Below are 21398 nucleotides of genomic sequence, written 5' to 3' on the forward strand. Positions count from 1 at the left end.
TTGGAACGGTTTCTTCCTATCCTTCGCGGCCGCAGATACCTTTCCTTCGCGAAGTATGAGAGCTGTATGTTGAAGTGTTTCCGTTGAGTGTAGGTAACTGTGGTGTATGTGCGCAGAAGGTAACGTCGTGTTCGCACTAAAGATGATAAGAGATGGGGGAGGTTGAAACCTGGTGCCGACACAAAGGCTACTACTCTTGAAGAGCACCAAGGGAACAGCCTAGCTTAACTTCCCCAACCGACAGGCAATGATATGTACACCTTCCACGACTTGACTGAAATGGCAAATGCGGACAACTCTTTGGTCATATCAACGTGAGCCTACCACAAAAGGACAAAATGCAGAAACTCACATGAAAAGTCAATTCTTTGACAACAGTGTTCGACCCAATGTGACAAGCGAGTTGAACAACATCCCAAAGAACGTGTTATGTAACATTTCACATGGTTGTATGAACGTTCAGTACGTTGTACTCAAGTGAGTGGAGACTATCTAGAAACCCCGAAGCGTCAAAATCACAAACTTAACCTTTTTTCTATTTTTATTAATCCAGCATCAAAACTTTTTAGACTGACAGGGTGTAGTGAACTGCTTCATTATTTTCGTCTTAACTGCAGGCTTTGTAAATTCAGTGAGTGGATATGATTTGTCGGTTCTGCGTCACCTGCCTTTGATCACAATTTTTAGCCAAAATCATTTAGTCAGCACTAATTAATTAAAGTAACATGGGCAAGAATAATTACGCGACCTCATCAGCGCACTGCACTGCATGAAAGATAATATAGAAGAGTTCAGTCCTATATAAGCACATAACAAATCTAAATCAAAAAATCGAAATCAAATCGTAAGTAAATAATGTTCCCATAGATTTAAGAATAAAAATACAGCCAAATCATCACCACCAAAAAAAAAAAAAAAAAGGCAGGCACCCATTACTATGAACCCGCAATCATGTGATAAGTCACAATGGCCTGAAACCAAATAGAACAGACACTTGCACACTCCATGGTAAAGATATGACTGATATACTTTAATAAACAGATACAGATGAAGCAATTAGGAAACATGTAGACATAGAAAATAATAAAACACACGAACAAGTGAGACCTGGTGAAACGCCTGGTCTACGCAGTCAAAACGACAGGTCTATCCAGCCAAAAATGACAAGTATAATTTTAACGAAAGAAGAACAATTTTTACGAACGAGTTGGCTTATATTCTCTAATTTAAAACTAATGAATGAATTAAACCACCCCAACAAAATCGAAAAATGTGCACTTCATTATTGTTGTTTAAGACGGTTATGTACAGATTAGAGATCACGTTAAATCTAAATACCAAAAAACATATACACAAATAAAGGACAACGAATCGTTCCTCTCTTCAAATAAACAAACAATAAAGGGTAGCAATTCGCTACTCTCTTCAAATAAACATACAACAAAAGGTAGCAATTCGCTACTCTCTTCAAATAAAGAAACAACAAAAGGCAAAAAAATCGGAAAACATTTGAAGCATTAAAGAGTCTATACTGTAGACTCCCTTCTAGTTCAAGGTGTCTATACTATAGACTCCCTTCCAATAATCAACCTCATGCTATTTTTATCAATGAACCCGGCTTGTATTCTTTAGTTATAAAGCTAATATGAAAGAAGCAGATAAACCATATGCTTTGAAACACGGTTCTCTTTCTAAACAGAGAGCAGCCTTCAAAAAGAACAACTGTAAACAATTCAAACCCGCCAAAACGACGGGGTTAAAACGAAATGAACAAGTTTGCAGTGCAATAATGAAATTAAAATAAATCAAATCTGAAAATCATTCTCAAAAACGGCAAAAACCTTCGGCGCCATTGAATGAAACCCCGGAGGGAATTATTCCAACTTCTCTTTTTTTTTTCGAAGTTTTCTCATAGTCCAAATTCTTCTTCCAGCGACTTGATGGTAGCTGCCCTTCCGCTTCCGTCACCCATCATCTTCAATTGAGGGGGCAGAGCTCCAGACAGCAGCGTCTTGACCAACGATGATCCCCATAGCTTGTGTGGCCAGATCAACTTCCGGCCTGGGGCAACCGGGAGGACAAGTAGTCCTTTGCAGTTAGTATATACAGTTGGTATTCTAGTGATAAAGTATATTCAAAAAGCGCTACGTTCATCAGCATATTCTGGACATAAATATATGATTTCCTTCACATTATTGTATTTCATTTGAAGAGACGACATGTAAGCTCTGTGCAAATGTTAGTATGAATACTGAAAACCGCTTTAAAAATAATTAATTTGTGTTTAAAGTGAAAAATGTTTTCTTATTGCCTCAAACGGAACAAAGATCAGAGCCATCTGTTGACGGAAGCTCAAAGCTGGTACGTATCGCAGTGTATGAATCAGCGCCGTGCAGCTGTGAGAGATAGCGAGGCTAACAAGGTCACTAGCTGGGTGCATCACGCACAGCGCAAAAAGCACGCCAAGGTTGATAGCTATCGTTTCCTCTTACCGATTACGCAGCAGAACGTTGTAGTGCCTCTAATTAAAACCGGCTTTTATGGATTCGCTCATAAAAACATCGTAAACTAAGCTTAACAAACAATTATTTACAAACCCCAGCCCATTTTCCTTTTCGTGTACATGACACTTGCGATACCAGCCGATGCTAACTTTTCATCCCAATCAGAATCTTTACCAATAACATTAGCCAACGCTTTATCTTGTAGGACTTTATCTGCCTCATGTCTCTTACTTAAATCTTTATTCTCATCAGAAGCTATACCGTGTTCTTTACAAGCTTCATCTAACCTATTAATTCCTTCATCTCCTCTGTTTAATCGTTCTTCCAGTTTTGTAAACGGACCACAGTAGTTATAACCAGGAATGTGAAGCTCAGGCATTTTAAAATTATTCAAAGCCCAATTAACTATTCCTTTGCCGTATTTCTTATTTTCCCAGAATGATAGTGGTAACATGTTTAAGAATTTTATAACGTATGATGTACCTTTAGGGCTATTAATCACAAAATCGTTAAACTTTCACGTCAACATTTTCATTATTGCAACTTTCGCATTTCGAAAATTATCGTTTCCTGCTTTCTCTCTTCACCGTCAATAACAGCCAGACAGTCAATTAAGTCCCTAACATCGTTCATCCAAATGTATTCGATTGGTAGCTCATTATATTCTTTAACAAAACCTTTACCTCTCTTTGGTCTTGGAGTACTAGTTTCAAATCTTGATTCTGAGCTACTATCATTTCTACAGTGTTTTCCTAGAATGTGCTCAATTATTGATTTGTATTTTGCCCCTCTACTCGATCTAAGCTTCCTATTACAAAAAATTGCGTTTGATTCAAGTAAGATTTCTGCGTAATTTTGTAAATCCTCTTGAGCAAATTTACCATCAAGATCATCCAAAGTAATATACTTTTGAGTAAGAAGATTCATTAAACCGTCAGTGGATTGATATTCTTTTCTTTGTACAGTTAAATAATCGTAATGTCTTCCTTCAACAGTTAATGTGTTAAATTTTACAGGTTCATCACCAATATATTTTTCAGCACCAATTGATTTTAAACCGAAAATTTCGTCTATACATTTGTTCAGGTATCTCAGTAAACGTGTTCCTATAAAAGTTGGTTTTGTTTTGGTTTTGGAGTTGCTAGTCCTTCTGGTTCATCATGTTGATAATCATAAGCCATTTGACTTGCTATGTATTTCTTTTCTCTTTTCTTAGTTTCTTCATCATAATCACAAAGCACATTATCTACTTCCGATTCGTTTAGTGTTCTATTGATTCCCAAATCTTCACTTGTATTAAATTGAAATGGAATAAGGTCTTTACTTTTATTCTCAAGAGCTTCATCCTGTTTGCTTTCAAGTCGTTCACCAAGGTTACCAATTGCATCAATCACAGGTTGTTCCTGTTTTTTGTATTTGTCATATTCATCAACTCTTTTGTTTGTAAATCCTCTAAAACTATCCCTTAAATATTCTCTCATTTTAATTGCTTCTAGTGCTTTATTTACATCATAAGGATTCTTCATTTTACTAACCATTTATTCTACAAAATAAAACGTAAATACAACGTAAATGTAATGCGAGAAAACCTAATCACAACGTAAACGTAACGTAAATGCAACGTGAAAAAACGTAAACATAAGGTAAACGTAACATAGATGTTACACGAAAAAAAGTAAACGTAATGGAATCTTGAAACTTTTCTGCTTCTGGCTTCTTGTTCCATAAAAGCACAAACAAAGTTTTTAATTCATTACATAATAAACAGATAGTTGATTGATTTACAGAATAACTTACTTACTTTTAAAACCAAAACTGTGAGTTTTATTATTGAAGAAAACGATGATGATGTAAAGATCTACTACGCGTGAAGCAATTAGATGTCATGTCAAACTTAAATATCAAAAAACATTCGAACTAAGGGAGAATCGATTTGCTCCCCCTTTAAATGAACAAACAAAAGTTAATGAAGACCATGATGTTAAGATATGGTTTAATGACAAAGATGTGGTAGAGATTTTCGAATATACAAACACAAACAAAGCAATTAAAGATCGCATCAAATCTAAATACCTAAAAACATATACACAATTAAGGGGTAGTGATTCGTTACCCCCTTTAAATAGACGGACGCAAAGGGGTAACGAATCGTTATCCCATTTAAATATTCAACCTCACTCTATCTTTATCAATGAACATGGTCTGTATTCTTTACTTATGAAGTCTAACATGACAGAAGCAGAAAATTAACAAGATTGGGTTTACGAGAAAGTTTTACCATCAGTAAGAAAGACGAGTCAATACCAACTAGAAAATAGAATTAAACAACTATAATGAGAGAACAAACAACTAAGATCAAAAGAAGCTACCCCAGCGCATATTATAGCTGTTTTAAAGACAGCAACTAATTCTGTTTCTTGTGTTTATTTGTTTTCGTTGGGTACCATTAAAGACCTTCGCAAGGAGTTTTGCATTAATGGTGTTATTGCTGATAACTGCATTGTGTGTAAATATGGTAAAACGAAAGACTTAGAAGAAAGAACAAAAGACCACATTATAATGTAGTATTAACTCTTAAATGTTTTTCTTATATCGATCTGCTGTATGTAACAAATGCAGAAAGTTCCATCTCTAAACACTTTAACACATTAGGTGCAAAGATTGATTATTGAAACTTCAAAGAGCTAATTGTGCTTAATGAGAAACAACTCAAAAGGATAATAGAACATTATGAAGAATTAAACGAGAAGTATGGCTTCGACCTTCAAAAATTAGTAAACGAACGAGACCAGCTTGAATCACAACTTAAACTGAAAAACATAACAATAGGCAAACTAAAAACGGAAATAGAAATGGAAAGGCTTAAACACAAAAACATCTTATTACAAAAACAGCTTGAGGCTGCGCTTGAAAGACAGTTGTGAAAGGTTAGGTTTTACATAAACACAGTTAAGCTTGAGCTTTAATGGTTAATACCATAAAAGCATATACAAATTTAAAACTAAAAAAGCAGTTACTCACTATCGCTAATTTCTAGTTCTGATTGTTTTTTGTTTGATTTTTCTGTAAATTCAATCTTGTGAAAACCTCTACTGTCACTCAAATTGATTTTACCTCCATAGACAAGATATAATTGTTCTTTACCATCGTTAATTTCTTTTCTGTTTTTTTTTATCAAACACTTTGATGTAACGATCAGGTAAAAACACCTTATAGTTGTCTATGTAAACAACGATCTTAGCACCAACTTTAGTTTTGAGTAGTTCAGTCTTTTTGATTAATAGTGTTTTGTTTAGTGAAAGTTCATTTAGGCTTTTGAATGGGATATTTGGTTTAACTATTTCATTGAGTTTAGTGATAACAGATTCCATGATCCTATTTATTGTAAGAGTAAAAATATTTTTTAATTTCATTTTTGTTTTTGTGATGTTCAATGTGAAACCGCTTCTTCTTAATGAATATCATATTCATCATCACAAATAGTTGGATTATCAAAATCAAATTAATCATCAGTATCAAAAGCATCCTGTTAACAATAATTTCATTCTCTTCAGGTGTTTGTGTCTAAGACCCATATCTTAAAATGCGTCTACACAATGGGCAGGTACTGTTATTTTGTAACTAGGTTTCTAAACATAATTCACAGAAAAAATGATTGCAAACTCTTTCTACTTCATTAGAATGACCATTAATGAACAAACATACACTACAAGGTTCTCTATTTTTCCCAACGTTTACATACATACTGTGGTTGAGTTGCTCGATTTCAACACTCGATACCTTGTTCTTACTTATTAAAGCATGCCAGTTAATTTTATCTGCAAACTCTGTAATGAATTCATCTTAAAGCTCTTGTTTGTAGCTAACAGCTGTTCAGTCAACTTGATCTTTAAAGACTCTGATGAACTGTTCACTTAACTTTTGATTTTGACAAACTACATGCCACAATTCGTTATCATACTTGCTACTGAAATCTCTTAAAAACTGTTCTGAAAAAAATTTTCTGCACACTAGAATTATTCGCCAACAGCTCCGGGACTTATATTTATATGCAATCTCTCTAATGAAATCTTCTGACACTTTTTGATGAGTAATGAAATATAACCAATTGAATTCTTTATCTTGAAATTCTCTAATGAAATCTTCACTTAGTTTTTGTGAACAGCCAATACCATGCCAATTGACTATGACTGAATTCTCTTATAAAGGTTTTTGTGAACTTTTGACTGTATGACATTTCAGACCAATCTAATTCATTTTCAAATTCTCTCATGAAGTCTTCTGAAAGGTTAGGGTATGTTGACACTTTTTTCCATTTAATGTTGTTACTTCTAAGTGTTTTCGTTACATCATGTCTTATTTCTTCAGCATCACTTTTAACTAGTTTGTCATTGGGCATAGTCATTAAGGGTTTATCAATGGCGTTTTGTTTACTCTGTACCAATGCAATGAGGTTGTCTTTCTTAAGTTTCCTCAGAGTTTTATCATTCGTTTTAAGTTCCTTAATCATAAGCTTAAAAATGATTTTTAATTTAATTTTTGGTCATTTTTGAGCATCACTGCCTATAAAAGCGCTAATACTAAAACACACACACACACACACACACACACACACACACACACACACACACACACACACACACACACACACACAAACACACACATACACACACACACACACACAGAGAGAGAGAGAGAAATGGCAATTAACATAAAGGGAAGATTTAGATATGGACGTTCATTGTTGATTTAATTGGTTCACAATTTCATAGTGTCCCCAAGGCAATGTGTTTAGTCCATTTAGTAGTATGAATCACTTATCATCTTTGTGACTCAGTGCTGGCTTGTTCAATCCAATTGTGTAGACTTCATGTCGTTTGCTTCGAATAAGTTTCATACTTCTATTCATTTCGGTCTGTTGTAGTAGGTATGTTTTGTAGTCTGTAATATCAAGATTTTTTCCTTCCTGTGCTTGCCTTAACACCTTTAGCCTTCTTAGTCTCTTTGTCATCTTACTCCATAGCATACATCTTTGATCGCAGACCAACAAACTCAGTCAAAGGCTTTCCTGCTAACTCGTCTTTCATCTTGCCTAAGACCTTCTTGTTAACTTGTGGTATGTTGTACGGATTATCTTTGGCGTAGACGCTTGTATCAAAGTGGTTCATCATATTTTTCATGTCCTGGTAAAAATCTTGTGTCTTTATATGGTAGATCAGACTGTCTGTACCTTTGTAGCAAATAGTTATGTTTTCTCTATATTTAGGCTTCATTGTGGTATAATGGAGGTCATACATAAGCTCTTTAGACGGTTCTAGAATACTCATCCCTGCTTATATAGGCCTGTTAAAGAGCACTTTGGTCTTATTCATGTGCAGAAGAACTAAATCTTCGGTTAATATAGTTTGATCTATAAAGTTTAGTTTTGATATAAGCTTGGCACACTTCCTTCCATCGGCTATTAGTCGTATGTCAACTCGATTATGTATGTTCTCCATTGTCTTACCAATAACGCTGTTGTTCATCAATTTATAGAAGTCCTTTTCAAACTCATTTGTTGCTTTGGTTCTCATCTGTGCATTTAGATCTATATACTTGCTTAACCAATCAGACTGTTTGAAGCTAAGAACTCTGTGTATCTCTTTAAGTTTCAGTCCAAATTTTATACACTGTTGTAAATTTCTATAGTGTATAACGTATTTAACTTTGTTGTATAATGATCCACGCAGTTTTGGCTGTTTTGAATTGGGAGCACATGTTCTCTAAATCTAAAGGAATGTCTTTATGTTGATCGTGCATTTCTTATGGATATTCTAAACCAACTTCTAAGATTTGACCTGTGTCGTTGTTCCTTGGTATATGTTTGATGTCAAGTTGTTTTATTTATTCTCTCGTTAACCATTTGAAATCTTTGTATGGCAAATATTTATTCATTGCCCAACCATATAAGTTGTTAGCATCTAAATATGCGATGTATGTACTTTCTTGTGTTGGATCATAGTTGTTCACTTGTTATTTGCTTGAGCATATCTTTGGCAGCATTGTGATGTACCACCTCTTATTCCTTTTTCAATCATTAGAATCATATCATAATCTGTCTAATTTTATTTTAGTCATTTTCAACATTGCATCCCATGCTAAACCTGGACTTGTGTAATATTGTGCTGGAGTGAGATCATAAGCTTTCATACAAGTAGCTCTAAAACATTCAAACACATCAGCAAGCAGTAACACATCAGTCTTTAAATATAATTCGTGATATTCGTCCATATTCTGTAAATTAAAGTGATTCCAAACATTTACTGCATGTTAATAATCATCATTTGATACGTCTTCTTGTTCAATGCTATTGTAATTGGCTTCTACAGTTGGAAGTTGTATTTCTTTAAACTTGTCCCAAGAGTTCATATAGTCATATCTAGTTACAAGTTTTAATGCCCCATCATCGAAAAACCGTTTTGTAATAGCCATTTATTCAGGTTTCAGATTCTTAATGAGTGATGCAAGGGATTTAGGCATAAACCTAAATGAGTCATCAAACCTTAACTTCACACCTTCTTTAGCATTCTTGCTAAATGATATCTATTTTTCTTCATTATTTGGAGTAACTTCTATGTCTTCATTTGTGCATCCTAGTTCTTTAACAAACAGACGAGAATCATAACCACTAAGATTATGCATAAAGACAGGAACAAAATTTGGTGCTTTCAGTTTTAAATTACATTCGTTACATGCGGGTGCTATGAATTTACCAGTAATATGATCATGATAACGAACTTTAATATTCTTTTCTGTGTATTCACAATTGCAGTATGTACAGTTCTCAGAACATTCATATTGTGTTTCATTTTCTTCAGTCATTTCTAGTGGTACAACTTTTTTATACACTTGATGAATCTTCTTGGTTTATTCTGTTAGGCTTTCAATAAACTTCTTTGTTGCCTCCAGACCTCTGTAACGCTTAAACTTTCTAAATATGCCATTCCTAATCATACAGTATGCATAACTACATGGTTCATGCTTTTGGTCACATCTACTTTTCTTGGCGGCGTCTTGTGTGTTGGGATCAATCTTAGGGATTAAACATTCGAAGTCATCATAAATAACATATGGTACACTGACTGTGTTTTGAATGTTCTTAAAGAAGATTTGGCTTGTTTTATCTGGCATTACAATCTTAACAGTTTCATTATTACAATAGTCCTGCATATGAGTTTTGTATTTAGATTCATCATTAAAGCACAGCATACAACTTCTACATATATGTTTCTTGTGTTCGTTTTTATTTACTTGAGATGAAACTAAACGTGATAGGTTATGAATTAAGCAATAGTGTTTTTGTTCATCTTCAGTTGCTATTAATAGATCTACAGGATTTTCAGCTGGTATTCTTCGTTTGTGTGGGTATAGTGGATAAATTATATGTTTTTCATCATAACCAAACACACTGATTTGTAATCCTAATATTTTCTCAATCTTTGGTATATCTTTAAGTGCTACAGGAAATTCAATGTCTTTTAATGCTTCGTCGATATCAGTTGTAATGTTGATGTACACTTGTTGGATTTGATAAACGATGTAATGGATTCAAGTGAGCCTTCAAACAATACAGAAAGCACTTATCATCTTTATTCATTATGTTTAGTACCACCTGTTTGGACCTGATGTGATATGGTAAATAAGAGTAAGTTGCTCCTGAATATGGTGTATACTGATTAATTCTTAGTTCAAATGTTTTAATTTTGTGTAATGACCAACCTGATCCTCAACCTTGAAATTCACTCATTTCTCTTAAGAGTTTGTCTTTAATAGAGCGCATGTACGCTCTTAGGTTGGTTGATTCTAAAATCTTATCGTTTGGGGTTTTTAAATTGAACTCTTGCACCTCTCTGCCTTTAATGTAATCACATGTTTGTTGTACATTAACTTTATAACGTTGTGCTTAGGTAGTTCACTTTCGATTTTCTTAGTTAGAGCTTTAGTTATTCTGTTTATGAATGAAACCACTGGATCCTTTTTTGTTTTGATGTGCGGTTGTTCAAACGTCCATGTTTCAAGTCTGCTTTTAATTTTTTCAGTGAATGCCTTATCTTTCATCGCTACATTAAGTCGATCTCGTGCTGTGGGCTTAATAAATGTGATATTGTGTTAGTTGTTGAATTAGTTTGTTTCTGTTGCGAGTACTATAGCCACGAATATTATTGGCTGTTCTATTCACACTCTCATTCATTCTCTCACTCATACCATTATTACTTTCTTCACTTATATTATTATACATCTTATTTATTGTATAAGAAAACTTATTTATGGCCTTTCAATTTTTATCTTCACCAAAAATAAATTAATCATTTTCGGCCATTTCTGAGGATCAAAGGGAGCACCCCATGGATTTTTCAAAATGTTCTTCTTTTTCTTCATTTTCCACCATTAATTGTATACATGGAACAGTGGAGCAGAAAGATTGCTTGATTAGTTGTTATGATATTTAGATTTAACTTGTATCTATGAAACCGATTTACTTACGATTTCTTTATTTCGATTTTGATAACTATAGAAAGAGAGACCTGTTTTTGTCTTCATATCGATGTGTGGTTGTATTTACTTACGATTTTCGTTTTTGTTCTTACTTCATTTCTATTTCAAACCCGCCATTTGTGCGGGGTTTAACTTTTCAATGCCTTAGTTTGTATGGGTATTGATTTCTATTTGGTTTCAGGCCTTTGTAACTTATCACATAATTGCGGGTTCGTACAAACCGGCGGCTGTTTTTTTGGTGGTGATCATTTGTCTGTATTTTTATTCTTAAACGTATGGGTACATTATTTACTTACGATTTGATTTCGATTTTCTGATTTAGATTTGTTATGTGCTTATGTAGGACTGAACTATTCTATATTATCTTTCATGTGGTGCAGTGCGCTGATGAGGTTGCGTGATTATTCTTGCCCATGTTACTTTAATTAATTTGTGCTGACTAAATGATTTTAGCTAAAAATTGTGATCAAAGGGGTGTGACGCAGAACAGGCAAATCATATCTACTTCAGTGGAATTATAGAAACAATACTCAGTATAATAAAATAAGTTTAATGAAGTTGCTAAATCAACACAATATGTCAACTCAGTGTTTTGAGGTTGAGTGAGATAACGGAAGAGTACTTGACTGAATCACTGTAAAAATTTATCAGTTTGACAGGACTCAAAACTAGAGTAAATGCAGGGTGACGTATGGGAAAAGGACTGGCTACTGGCTACTACACAGTTGTCAGTGGTGGGAGGGAGACGGCACAGCCGGCCAGAGTGGCCGAGCGGTTCTAGGCGCTACAGTGTGGAACCGCTCGACCGCTACGGTCGCAGGTTTGAATCCTGACTCGGGCATGGATGTCTGTGATGTCCTTAGGTTAGTTAGGTTTAAGTAGTTCTAAGTTCTAGGGTACTAACGACCTCAACAGTTAAGTCCCATAGTGGTCAGAGCCATTTGAACCATTTTTTTGAGATGGCACATACTTCACTGTCATTCACTTCCGGACTGATTGCCATTTCAGTTGCAATGAAAAAATCGGCTATAGAGCATCGCGTGTCTGGTTTCCATACCGTATTGCTAAATACTGAGTCTGTGCAGTAACGTGTCGAATATTTCGTCGCTTTTTTAATCACACAACTTCCAGTCGTAGTACGATCATATGGTGGGTTACAGCTTTTAGGAGCAACAGTTAACAAAGCCGCCAAGACCTGTTGGAAAAAAGCGAGAACAATGGAAGCATAGCCATTACGAGAGCAGCAATTAGCAGAAGACGATTCGTACACCAGTATGTACGCTGTTCTTGGATGAGAAACTGTGAGTAAGATACGAAAATGTTACCATCCGTCCAACAGATTCAGGGACTTCCAATAATGAGAAATCATCGCTGCGTATGGGAGAAAGATCTTTGAGGAAGATTCAAATGCCGCTGTGCTTACGAGTGATGCGCCCATTTTCACTTGAATTATCGTTCTTTAGTTCCCTGAAAAGCCTTGTGCAGTTCATGATAGGCCTCTTAGACCTCCACGTGAGACTGTGCGGTGTACTGCAGCAATTGCTGACGTAATTGCACCTCACGTTTTGCAGGAGGACTGTCCAACAATGGCGATGGGCTCCGTACGTTACATACGCATAATCAACGCATTATTTTTTCTAGAATTGTGAATACGACTGATGCACGTGAGAAAGTTTTGTTTTCAAAAGGATTATGCAACATCACGCATCTAAACTGCAACCATGTCAATTGTGTCGAACATTTTCACTGGAGACTTCATTTCTCATTTTGATGACTTGCCGTGCCACTCAGAACATCAGAGTTGTCCACTTGTGGCTTTTCTTTGTGAGGGCATTTGAACTGGTGTGTCTATGTAAGAAAATCCAAAGTTGACCAGAACTGAAAGGTGTACTAAGAAAGTGGAGTGTACGATTGATCAGCGCCTGTTTGCTCGAGTTATGAGTAACGTTCTAACAGAGAATTGATAATTGTATACAAGATAATGGTCGTTACTTGATTGAAATAATTGTTCTTAAGCGACAATGTAAATTACACAGATCTTGGATTTTCTATAAATAAAGTTATTTCCTCACAAACAAAATGCTACTGTTCATTTGAAAAACGTTAATTTTCCCCATGTCAATTGTTTTTCATTTACTTATGAAGCACCAAAACTTCATATTCGTTCTATATTAGGTTATAATATATTGTTTACCAAGTAGCACTTTATATAACTTTGGAAAATAGTGCATTAAGTACTCACAGGGCCGTAGCTGTGGAACGTAAGGTAGAGCTTGATACGATCGATGTTCCTGTTGATGTGGTTCCTCAGATAACTGGTCTCCACCTCGGAGAAATCCATAGGTCCAGCATAAGTGTCAGAACAGGGGTCGTTGCTGGAGCCCGTCTCTGAAAAAGCAGAAATGTACAGCTTGCAGATTAATACATAATACAAGTATCATTCAAGGCCTAAATGAACAAAATGTTGCAAAACATATTTTGGTGAAAATAGTGTCTTACACAGGGCAACATATCGTTCCAAAGTGAGTGAGAGTGTATGTGTGTGTGTGTGTGTGTGTGTGTGTGTGTGTGTGTGTGTGTGTATGCGTGTGTGTAAGTGAGCGTGTGTGCAAGTACTAGTCTACATCTGGTACACAACAAAGTCCTGTCCCACACCACTGTGGCATGCTGTTATAATGACAAAACAAAATGGTGCAGACCGTTGGTAAAGTGGAATATGGGGCGGTAATTCATTGTCCTCGGCAGCAGAAATGCGTCAGCTCCTTCAGACAAACTCAGAGAGCTAAAAACCTAAGGCCTAAAGGATAATGATTTATTGGTGTCTAATTTCTTCCGCTCCTTTGGAGAGTTTCTTAATAGAACCGGCCTATGTGTATATCATTAATAACACCCAAAGATGTGGATGTTACATAAAACCTTACTTTGGCATAAATCGAGTGCAGTAGTGTAATCAGAGTTATAAGTGTTGTAAACTGAGTTTCCGTTACAAGAAGCGTTACTACAATAGGCTAAAAATTATTCATCTACAACTTGATTTATTGCACAATTATATGTTTTGAACACATTTGTTATTACTTATTTAATGAAAATATTTATACAATGCTTTTGCCTCATGCGATTCCCGAGAGGGGCATTTCACTTAGGACCCGAGGAAGGGACATCAACATTTCTCTTTCTTTTTTGTACTTACGTATTATATGTTTTTTTTATGACACATTCTATATCACAGTAGATCTATAGAACCAAAAATGTATCTAATCCACTCTAATTAGTTATTCAGCGATATATTTCTTCTCGTTTCAGTTTTTGGAAACAAGTCGCAAATTGAATATTTTAGTTTCCCCAAAAACACTGTGGTGACAACACAGAACGGTTTATACCTAATTAAGTATATAATTTTATACGAAAGGTACAGCTACCAGTCACAGTCCCATGGCCGTCACTTAGCTAAAAGAGGGTAAAAACTGAATCTTTTGGAACCTCCTGGAAATCGATAAACATCTGTCACACAGTCCTCATCTAACGATAAATGACCAGACACCGCTTAATGCTTCCCCTCTCCTAAACTTCATTCGAGCCTCTTATGAGACCAATTCTTTCTACACAGTCTGTTACTTCCTATTTCTCCATTTTCCCTACATTTATTTATTTAACTGTGACTGTGCGTCTGCTTCATGTATTCTGTTGTTTGATTATAAGTACATTTTCCATGCAGTGAGATTAATTATTCAAAACACTGACACATAGTTTAGTTTTGTATTTCCTGTTACAATTTCCAGTTATATCTTTCAATCTTTTTCTAAATCACCTTCGACATGTAAAACTTTTTCAAGTTGTTCCTAAGTGATCTTGATTCATATTATCATATTTTGTGTTACTTAAATATTAAATTCATTTAAATTGTTGTATAGGTTTATTGGGCTGTTTCACCACATGTACATCTTCTCTTCTTTTGAGTGTAATGCTTTGCTCATGTTTTCTTTATGTTTTGTCTTAGTATTTTCCTGCTGTGTTCCCTTTACATTTACAAACTATTCGGCTTTAATATTTTCAGTTATGTTACTATTGCATTGTCAAAGATGAGATTTACTTTGTATTTGTCTCTCGTTCCCCACGTGTAATGTCTTTTGGAGTGTTGTTAACCAGCGCTACATCTTGTTTGATGACGATCTTCTGTTATAGTCTGATGACTGTCTTGTAACAGGAAAACTGGTTAACCAAATTACTTAATACTGTAAATCACCTACAATTTTATGATTTTCATTTGTGACACTAACACAGGTTATACCCCTGTGCTCTGTGGAATAAGTATTATGTGTGTTTGAGTCTTAGGCAATAAAATAAAAATTCCATATGCTATATGCAATTCCTCTTACCATTCCAGTGAAAATTAAAGTTCCTGTTACCATCCACTCCAACGCATCCTGTAATTTCAGTGGATCGGGTCTTCCTCCACATTCGGTCCTGTGACATATAAAAACACAAGTAAGTAGAAGTGTATAAGTATTCGAGGCGTGGGTACAAGCAGAATCACTTACTGATGGGGAAATTTTAATTTTTAAATTAACATTAAGCATATGCTCGTATTTCTAATATTTAATATTTTGAAGAATCAGCCTCAGTTGCGCAAATTTTCTAGTCTTTACCAGGTTTCGACTAAATTAATCTAGCCTTCTTCAGAAGCATAAAATTACTATAACATGGCAGAGTAAGGCACAGTTAACATTAAAATTAAAACCTATAGTACCGTGGTACCATGTCGAATTAAAACTACTTAACTGAAGTCCAGCCCCGGCATCTCTTCACCACGCGATCGGTTGGCAGCGGCAATATGCTAAAATTCTTAAATAAGTATGTCTCCTACAAAAGATTGATACGCATTACTAACAGAAAGGTACAATTACAAATGTTGCTCCACAGCAAATGATTGGCTTATGCAGTAATAGGATTTTTTAATAAATAAGGCGTGCACAAAGAATTTTCCACTTACCACACACAAATGGAGGGGGAAAGATCAGTAATGACTGAGAAAGTGAGACGCTACCTATGCCATGCATTCCATAGGGCTTTTCACAGTATGGATGTTGCTATAGATGTAGGTATACGTCACAATACCGACGCGTAGTTGGTATGACGTTAGGTTACGCCCACAAGTGTTCATCGTAGCGGTCGCAAGACTTAGCTTCATTTCAAGGAGCATCTCCGTGAAAGTGGTATAGATTTTTCTAACAAGGTGCGTGCGGAGAAGAAAAGGGTATCAACCACTCCGTTTTGGGTTACGTGCATCATTTCTTTTTGAGCTGTGCTTTTCTCCATGCTGTTTCTTGCTGCTGTACAAGAAAGAATTTACAGGCTGATTTTTGCAAAGAAGAAAACAGCAAACAACCAGTGATAATAATGCTATTTATTTATATAAATAGTGCCGTTACCGGTTTCTAACCGACAAGTTCATCTCAAGACGGCTGTTCATCTTCATATTACATTTCCTGTTGTTTACATTACCCGTTGGAAGAAAACTGGCCAACAGCTAATGTAACCAACAATAAATGTACTATAAGAGTAAACAGTCGTGTGAAGACGGGCCTGTCGTTTCTAAACCGTAAATGGCGCTATTTATGTAGTTAGAAATCATTATTAACTTTCATTGGTTACTGTTTTGTTTTAGAGAATGAACTTGTGTTTTGTACATAGCAGTGGTGTGAAAGACGTGGTTTCAACAAAATAAAAAGAAAGTTTTTCTTCCAAATACCATTAATACTGTGGCACTAAGTTTTATTTGTGATAATACAAGCACAGAAATAATACTTTACGTTTTTAAGAAGTAGAACTGTAGTGAATAAGAACCACTGTTAATATTCCTTAAATTTTGAAACACCAAAGGCAAGCACAGCTCGGGTCAAAGACAATGAGCCATCTTCTAAGGCAGGTTTTAAACACTTTCTACGTGAATGAAATTTTTCACTGTGCAGCTGAGATACGAAACTTCCTGGCAGAGTAGAACTGTGAGCCGGACCGAGACTCTACTCCAAGTTCGAGTCTCGGTCCGGCACACAGCTTTCATCTGCCTGGAAGTTTCACTTTATACGTGCTTTACCACCTCTATCAAAGCTATGAATACGCAACAGAGTTCCGAGAACGCGTTTTGTTTTCTTTTTCTTTTTTCTTTTTATTAATGACACGTAGAATGTTTTCCATTTCGATTCGTCATATGTATATATATAACCGCACAAACAGTCCTTGTGCAACACGATTGTAGTATTAGTATTGCTAAGAACAGTGTCTCAGCATTTGGATTAAAACTATATAGCCGCTAGAGCATCTTAAACTGAGTATTTTCAGACTAGGAGTCAACAGTCTGAAATTAATATTGCTGTTGGACTGAGGTCTTGAATGAGCGATGCCTGTGACACACGAGTATGTAAAATGAGTGATTTTACAACAAAAACCTCTACGTGTCATCGACGTTGGTAGTCCTATTTAGTAAAACAGTAAGTAGAAATCTGGGATGGAGATTTACATTTGCGATTGGCTGTCAAAAATGAAGCATCATTTGTCACAGAAATTTGTAAACATGCATTTAACGTATGATGCAGAAGGATGTAGCTCGAGGAAAACAGCGGAAAGGTGCACCTTGTTATCTTAACTATAATGAATTTTTCACCGTGGACAGAGACCTATGGGAAACAGACAAGGTGTGGTGAGCTAGTTTCTGTTGTCGATACATTATTTTCCGCACATTGCAATTTAAGATGGTGTCGCATGGCGTGCAAGGAGAGTCATAAACAGCACGTATCGAAAAATGCAGCCGAGCGATGTGGCTCAGTAGTCAGCCAACGGACTCGCATTTGGGAGGACGACACTTCATACCTCCGTCCGCCCAACCAGGTTTAGGTTTTTCGTGATTTCCCTAAATCGCTCCAGTCAAATTCCGGGATGGTTGCTTAGGAAGGGGCACGGCAGGTTTCCTTCCTCATCCTTTGGTAACCGGAGCTTGTGCTCCTTCTCTAACGACGGCGCTAACGACGGTGCGTTAAACTCTTATCAGCCTTCCTTTCTCCACTTCGAAAAATGCAGCCTACAGAGAGCTAGTCGCGCAGCAATTACACCCTGTCATAAACATCCACATCCACATCCACATCTACATTTACATACATATACTGCGGCGACAAAAGTCATGCGATACCTCCTAATACCGTGACGGGCCTCTTTTGCCCGGCGTAGTACGACAACCCGACGTGGTATAAACAAGTCGTTGAAGTCCCCTACAGAAATACTGAACCTCTATAGCCGTTCAAAATTGTGAAAGTGCTGTCAGTGCAGGACTTTGTATACGAAGTCACCTGTCGCTTATGCCCCATAAATTATCGACAGGATTTGTGTGATGCGATGTCATGGCCAAATCATTCGCTCGAATTGTCCAGAATTTTCTTCAAACCAGTTGCGAATAATGGTGGCTCGGTGACATTACATCGTTATTTGGGGACATAAAGTCCAAGAATGGCTGAAAATGGTCCCCAAGTAGACGAACATAACCATTTCCAGTCAATGACCGTTTCAGTTGGACCATAGGACGCGTCCAATCCACGTGAACACTGACCATACCATTATGGAGCCATCATCAGCTTGCACAGTGCCTTGTTGACAACTTGGGTCTATGGCTTCGTGGGTCTGCGCCACCCTCGAACCCTACCCTCAACTCATACCAACTGAAATCGAGACTCATCTGACCAGGCCAAGTTTTAACAGCCATCTAGGAGTGAAATTTAAAATTTTCCCTGCGAACTGAATATTCAAAAAGATTTCCGGCTTACAGCCAGTCATCGTTAGCTTCCATCCACGATATTTCAACTGGACAATTGCCAGCCATCCTCAGGTGAGCCATCGAAGAAAAAGCATCCTGGATTCAAACCGTATGGTTACGAGCTCAGGAAAGGCGCTGCAGGAGATGCCGTGCTGTTAGCAAAACCACTAGCGTCGGTCGTCTGCTGCCGTAGCCCATTGACGCCATATTTCGCTGCACTTTCATATCGGATACGTTTATCGTACGTCCCACATTGATTTCTGCTGTTATTTCACGCAGTGATGTTGTCTGTTAGCACAAACTACTCAATGCTAGCGCTGCTGTTAAGTGGAGGGCGTCGGCCACTGCGTTTTCCTCGATGAGAGGTAGTGCTTGAAATTTGGTACCCTCGGTACATTCTTGACACTGTGAAACTCGGAATATGGAATTCCCTAACGATTTCTGAAATGAAGTGTCCCATGCGTCTAGCTCGATCTACCATTCCGCGTTCAAAGTCTGTTAATTCCAGTCGTGCGGCCATAATCACGTCGTTCACCTTCTCACATGAATCATCCAAGCACGAATGACGGCTCCACCAGTGTTCTGCCCTTTTATACCTAGTGTACGCGATACTACCGCTATCTCTATATGTGCATAGCACAATACCAGCCTTTTGTCACCTCCGTGCACCGTGAAAACTTCTGTGAAGTCAATGACAGACAGTACTGAGCATTGTTAGGATTCCTTCCCGTTCTAGTCGCGCTTCTGAGCGTGGGGAGAGCGACTGCTTACATGGCTTTGAGTGTACTGCAAATAGTGTAATCTTGTCTTCACGGAAACGATACGAAGAGGATAAAGAGAACACCTAAACTTTTCATTTAGTATTTGTTTTTTAAACCTTTTAAACTGGCTCCCGCAGGCGAATTTGCTTCTATCTTCAAGAGTGTGCCAATTCAAATTTTCAGAGTTTGTGCGACGCTCTCCTGATATTCAAACCAACCTGTGGTCTTTCGTGTCGCCCTTCTTTGTATACGTTCAATCTCTCCCGTTAGTGGACCCGCCAGGTTAGCCGAGAGCGCTAATGCGCTGCTTCCTGGACTCGGGTAGGCGCACCGGCCCTGGATCGAATCCGCCTGCCGGATTAACGACAAAAGCCGGTGTGCCGGGCAGCCTGGACGTGGTTTTAGGCGGTTTTCCACATCCCTCTAGGTGAATACTGGGCTGGTCCCCACGTCCCACCTCAGTTACAAGACTCACAGACATTTGTAACACATCCACACTTTTTCATGATTTCCACTAGACGCAGATAGATGGGGTACTCTGATTCCGTGCCAGGGGGTACGAGATGGCGGCAGGAAGGTCATCCGGCCACCCCTTCAAATTAACATGCCAAATCTGATTTAACCACGCCAACCCTGCGCAAAATGCGGGACAAAGGTGCAAGCGATAAATGTCTCCCGTTAGTGGCATATGGTATGGGGTCCCACATACTTGAATATTCTTAGATTGGTCATGGAAGATATATCCAAGCAGATACCTCTGTAGAACGGTCGCATTCTTTCGGTATCCTGACAATAAATCGAAAACTGGCAGGTCCTTCACCTATGATTTAGCCTATACAAAATGTTACATCGAGGTATTGGTATGAGTTGTCTGAATTATATAGTTGTGCTGCAAGTAGTGTACTCGGCGCGGCTAGGTAAAATAAAGATGCCGCCAGGGGTAACGTAAGAGCCTCAAGAAAGTGGGTCGGACCGGTAGTGGCCTGGCGCTTACATCAGAAGCGACCTGCTGGTACAACATACCCCAGCCAGCAGCAGGGCAAGAGTTGTAATATCACCGACACAGCAGAAGGCAAAGCCACTGTGGCATGGATGACCCGTCGTGTCCAAGCTGTGGCTCTGTTGTGGCTTGCTTGATAGGATTCGGTGTCTGGCATAAGAAGGATGGGCTGATCCCGTATGAATACAACTCATTTCTTGACAGAAGTAGGCAGTCTGACTGCGGCCACTTTTGACGGGAGGTCCACGCTGTTCTTTGAGTTGACATGAATCTGCAAGCTGCTACCACTGGACCGTGGCGCTGCTAGCTGTTGCCCTGTCTTACTGACCCTGATGTTGCCGACTTAGCGCCCTGCAACCGAAGGCCACCAGCAGACTTACTGCAGCCACTACCGACCTCCTACCCTGGTGGTCTACAGTTCGAGCAAGGGGACGTGCAACCACTCAACCATCACTGCTTGCGTGGTCAAACTCTATGCTGTCCATTTCCACTTGTGTACGCAAGCAGTGTTGCTGAGAGTCGCCCCCTCCACGACGGGTCCATAACGTGGTTTTGCGCGCCCTGCCTTGAGTCGCGTGGCTGCCTCTAGCCTGCTGCTGCTAGCCTGCTGCTGGCCACTGCCAAAGTCAGCAACCTTACTGAGTCGCTGCTTCCATCACTTCACTGGCTGAGTGATGCTGAAGGCTGCCAGGGACAATAGCCCACTCACTAACTGCAGGACAGTGTGTACAGCTTATATTATGGGGGCATCGGCTTCTCCGAACTTTGTCACGACTATTGTAGTTTGCTGAGCAATA

The 21398-nt window shown here is 37.8% G+C and overlaps 1 protein-coding gene across 1 annotated transcript in view; it reads right to left on the minus strand.

Annotated features, from left to right (window-relative positions):
• The window catches only part of LOC124796029 (carboxypeptidase B-like), a 75677-nt gene that overhangs the window by 33981 nt on the left and 20298 nt on the right, over window positions 1-21398 (minus strand). The window contains exons 3-4 of the mRNA XM_047260114.1: window positions 15416-15503; window positions 13282-13427 (exon numbers count right to left, since the gene is read on the minus strand). Of these exons, the coding sequence (XP_047116070.1) occupies window positions 13282-13427; window positions 15416-15503 (234 nt within the window). The remainder of the gene's footprint in view (window positions 1-13281; window positions 13428-15415; window positions 15504-21398) is intronic.

Source organism: Schistocerca piceifrons, chromosome 4 (assembly GCF_021461385.2).
Source record: "Schistocerca piceifrons isolate TAMUIC-IGC-003096 chromosome 4, iqSchPice1.1, whole genome shotgun sequence".
Taxonomy (NCBI): domain Eukaryota; kingdom Metazoa; phylum Arthropoda; class Insecta; order Orthoptera; family Acrididae; genus Schistocerca; species Schistocerca piceifrons.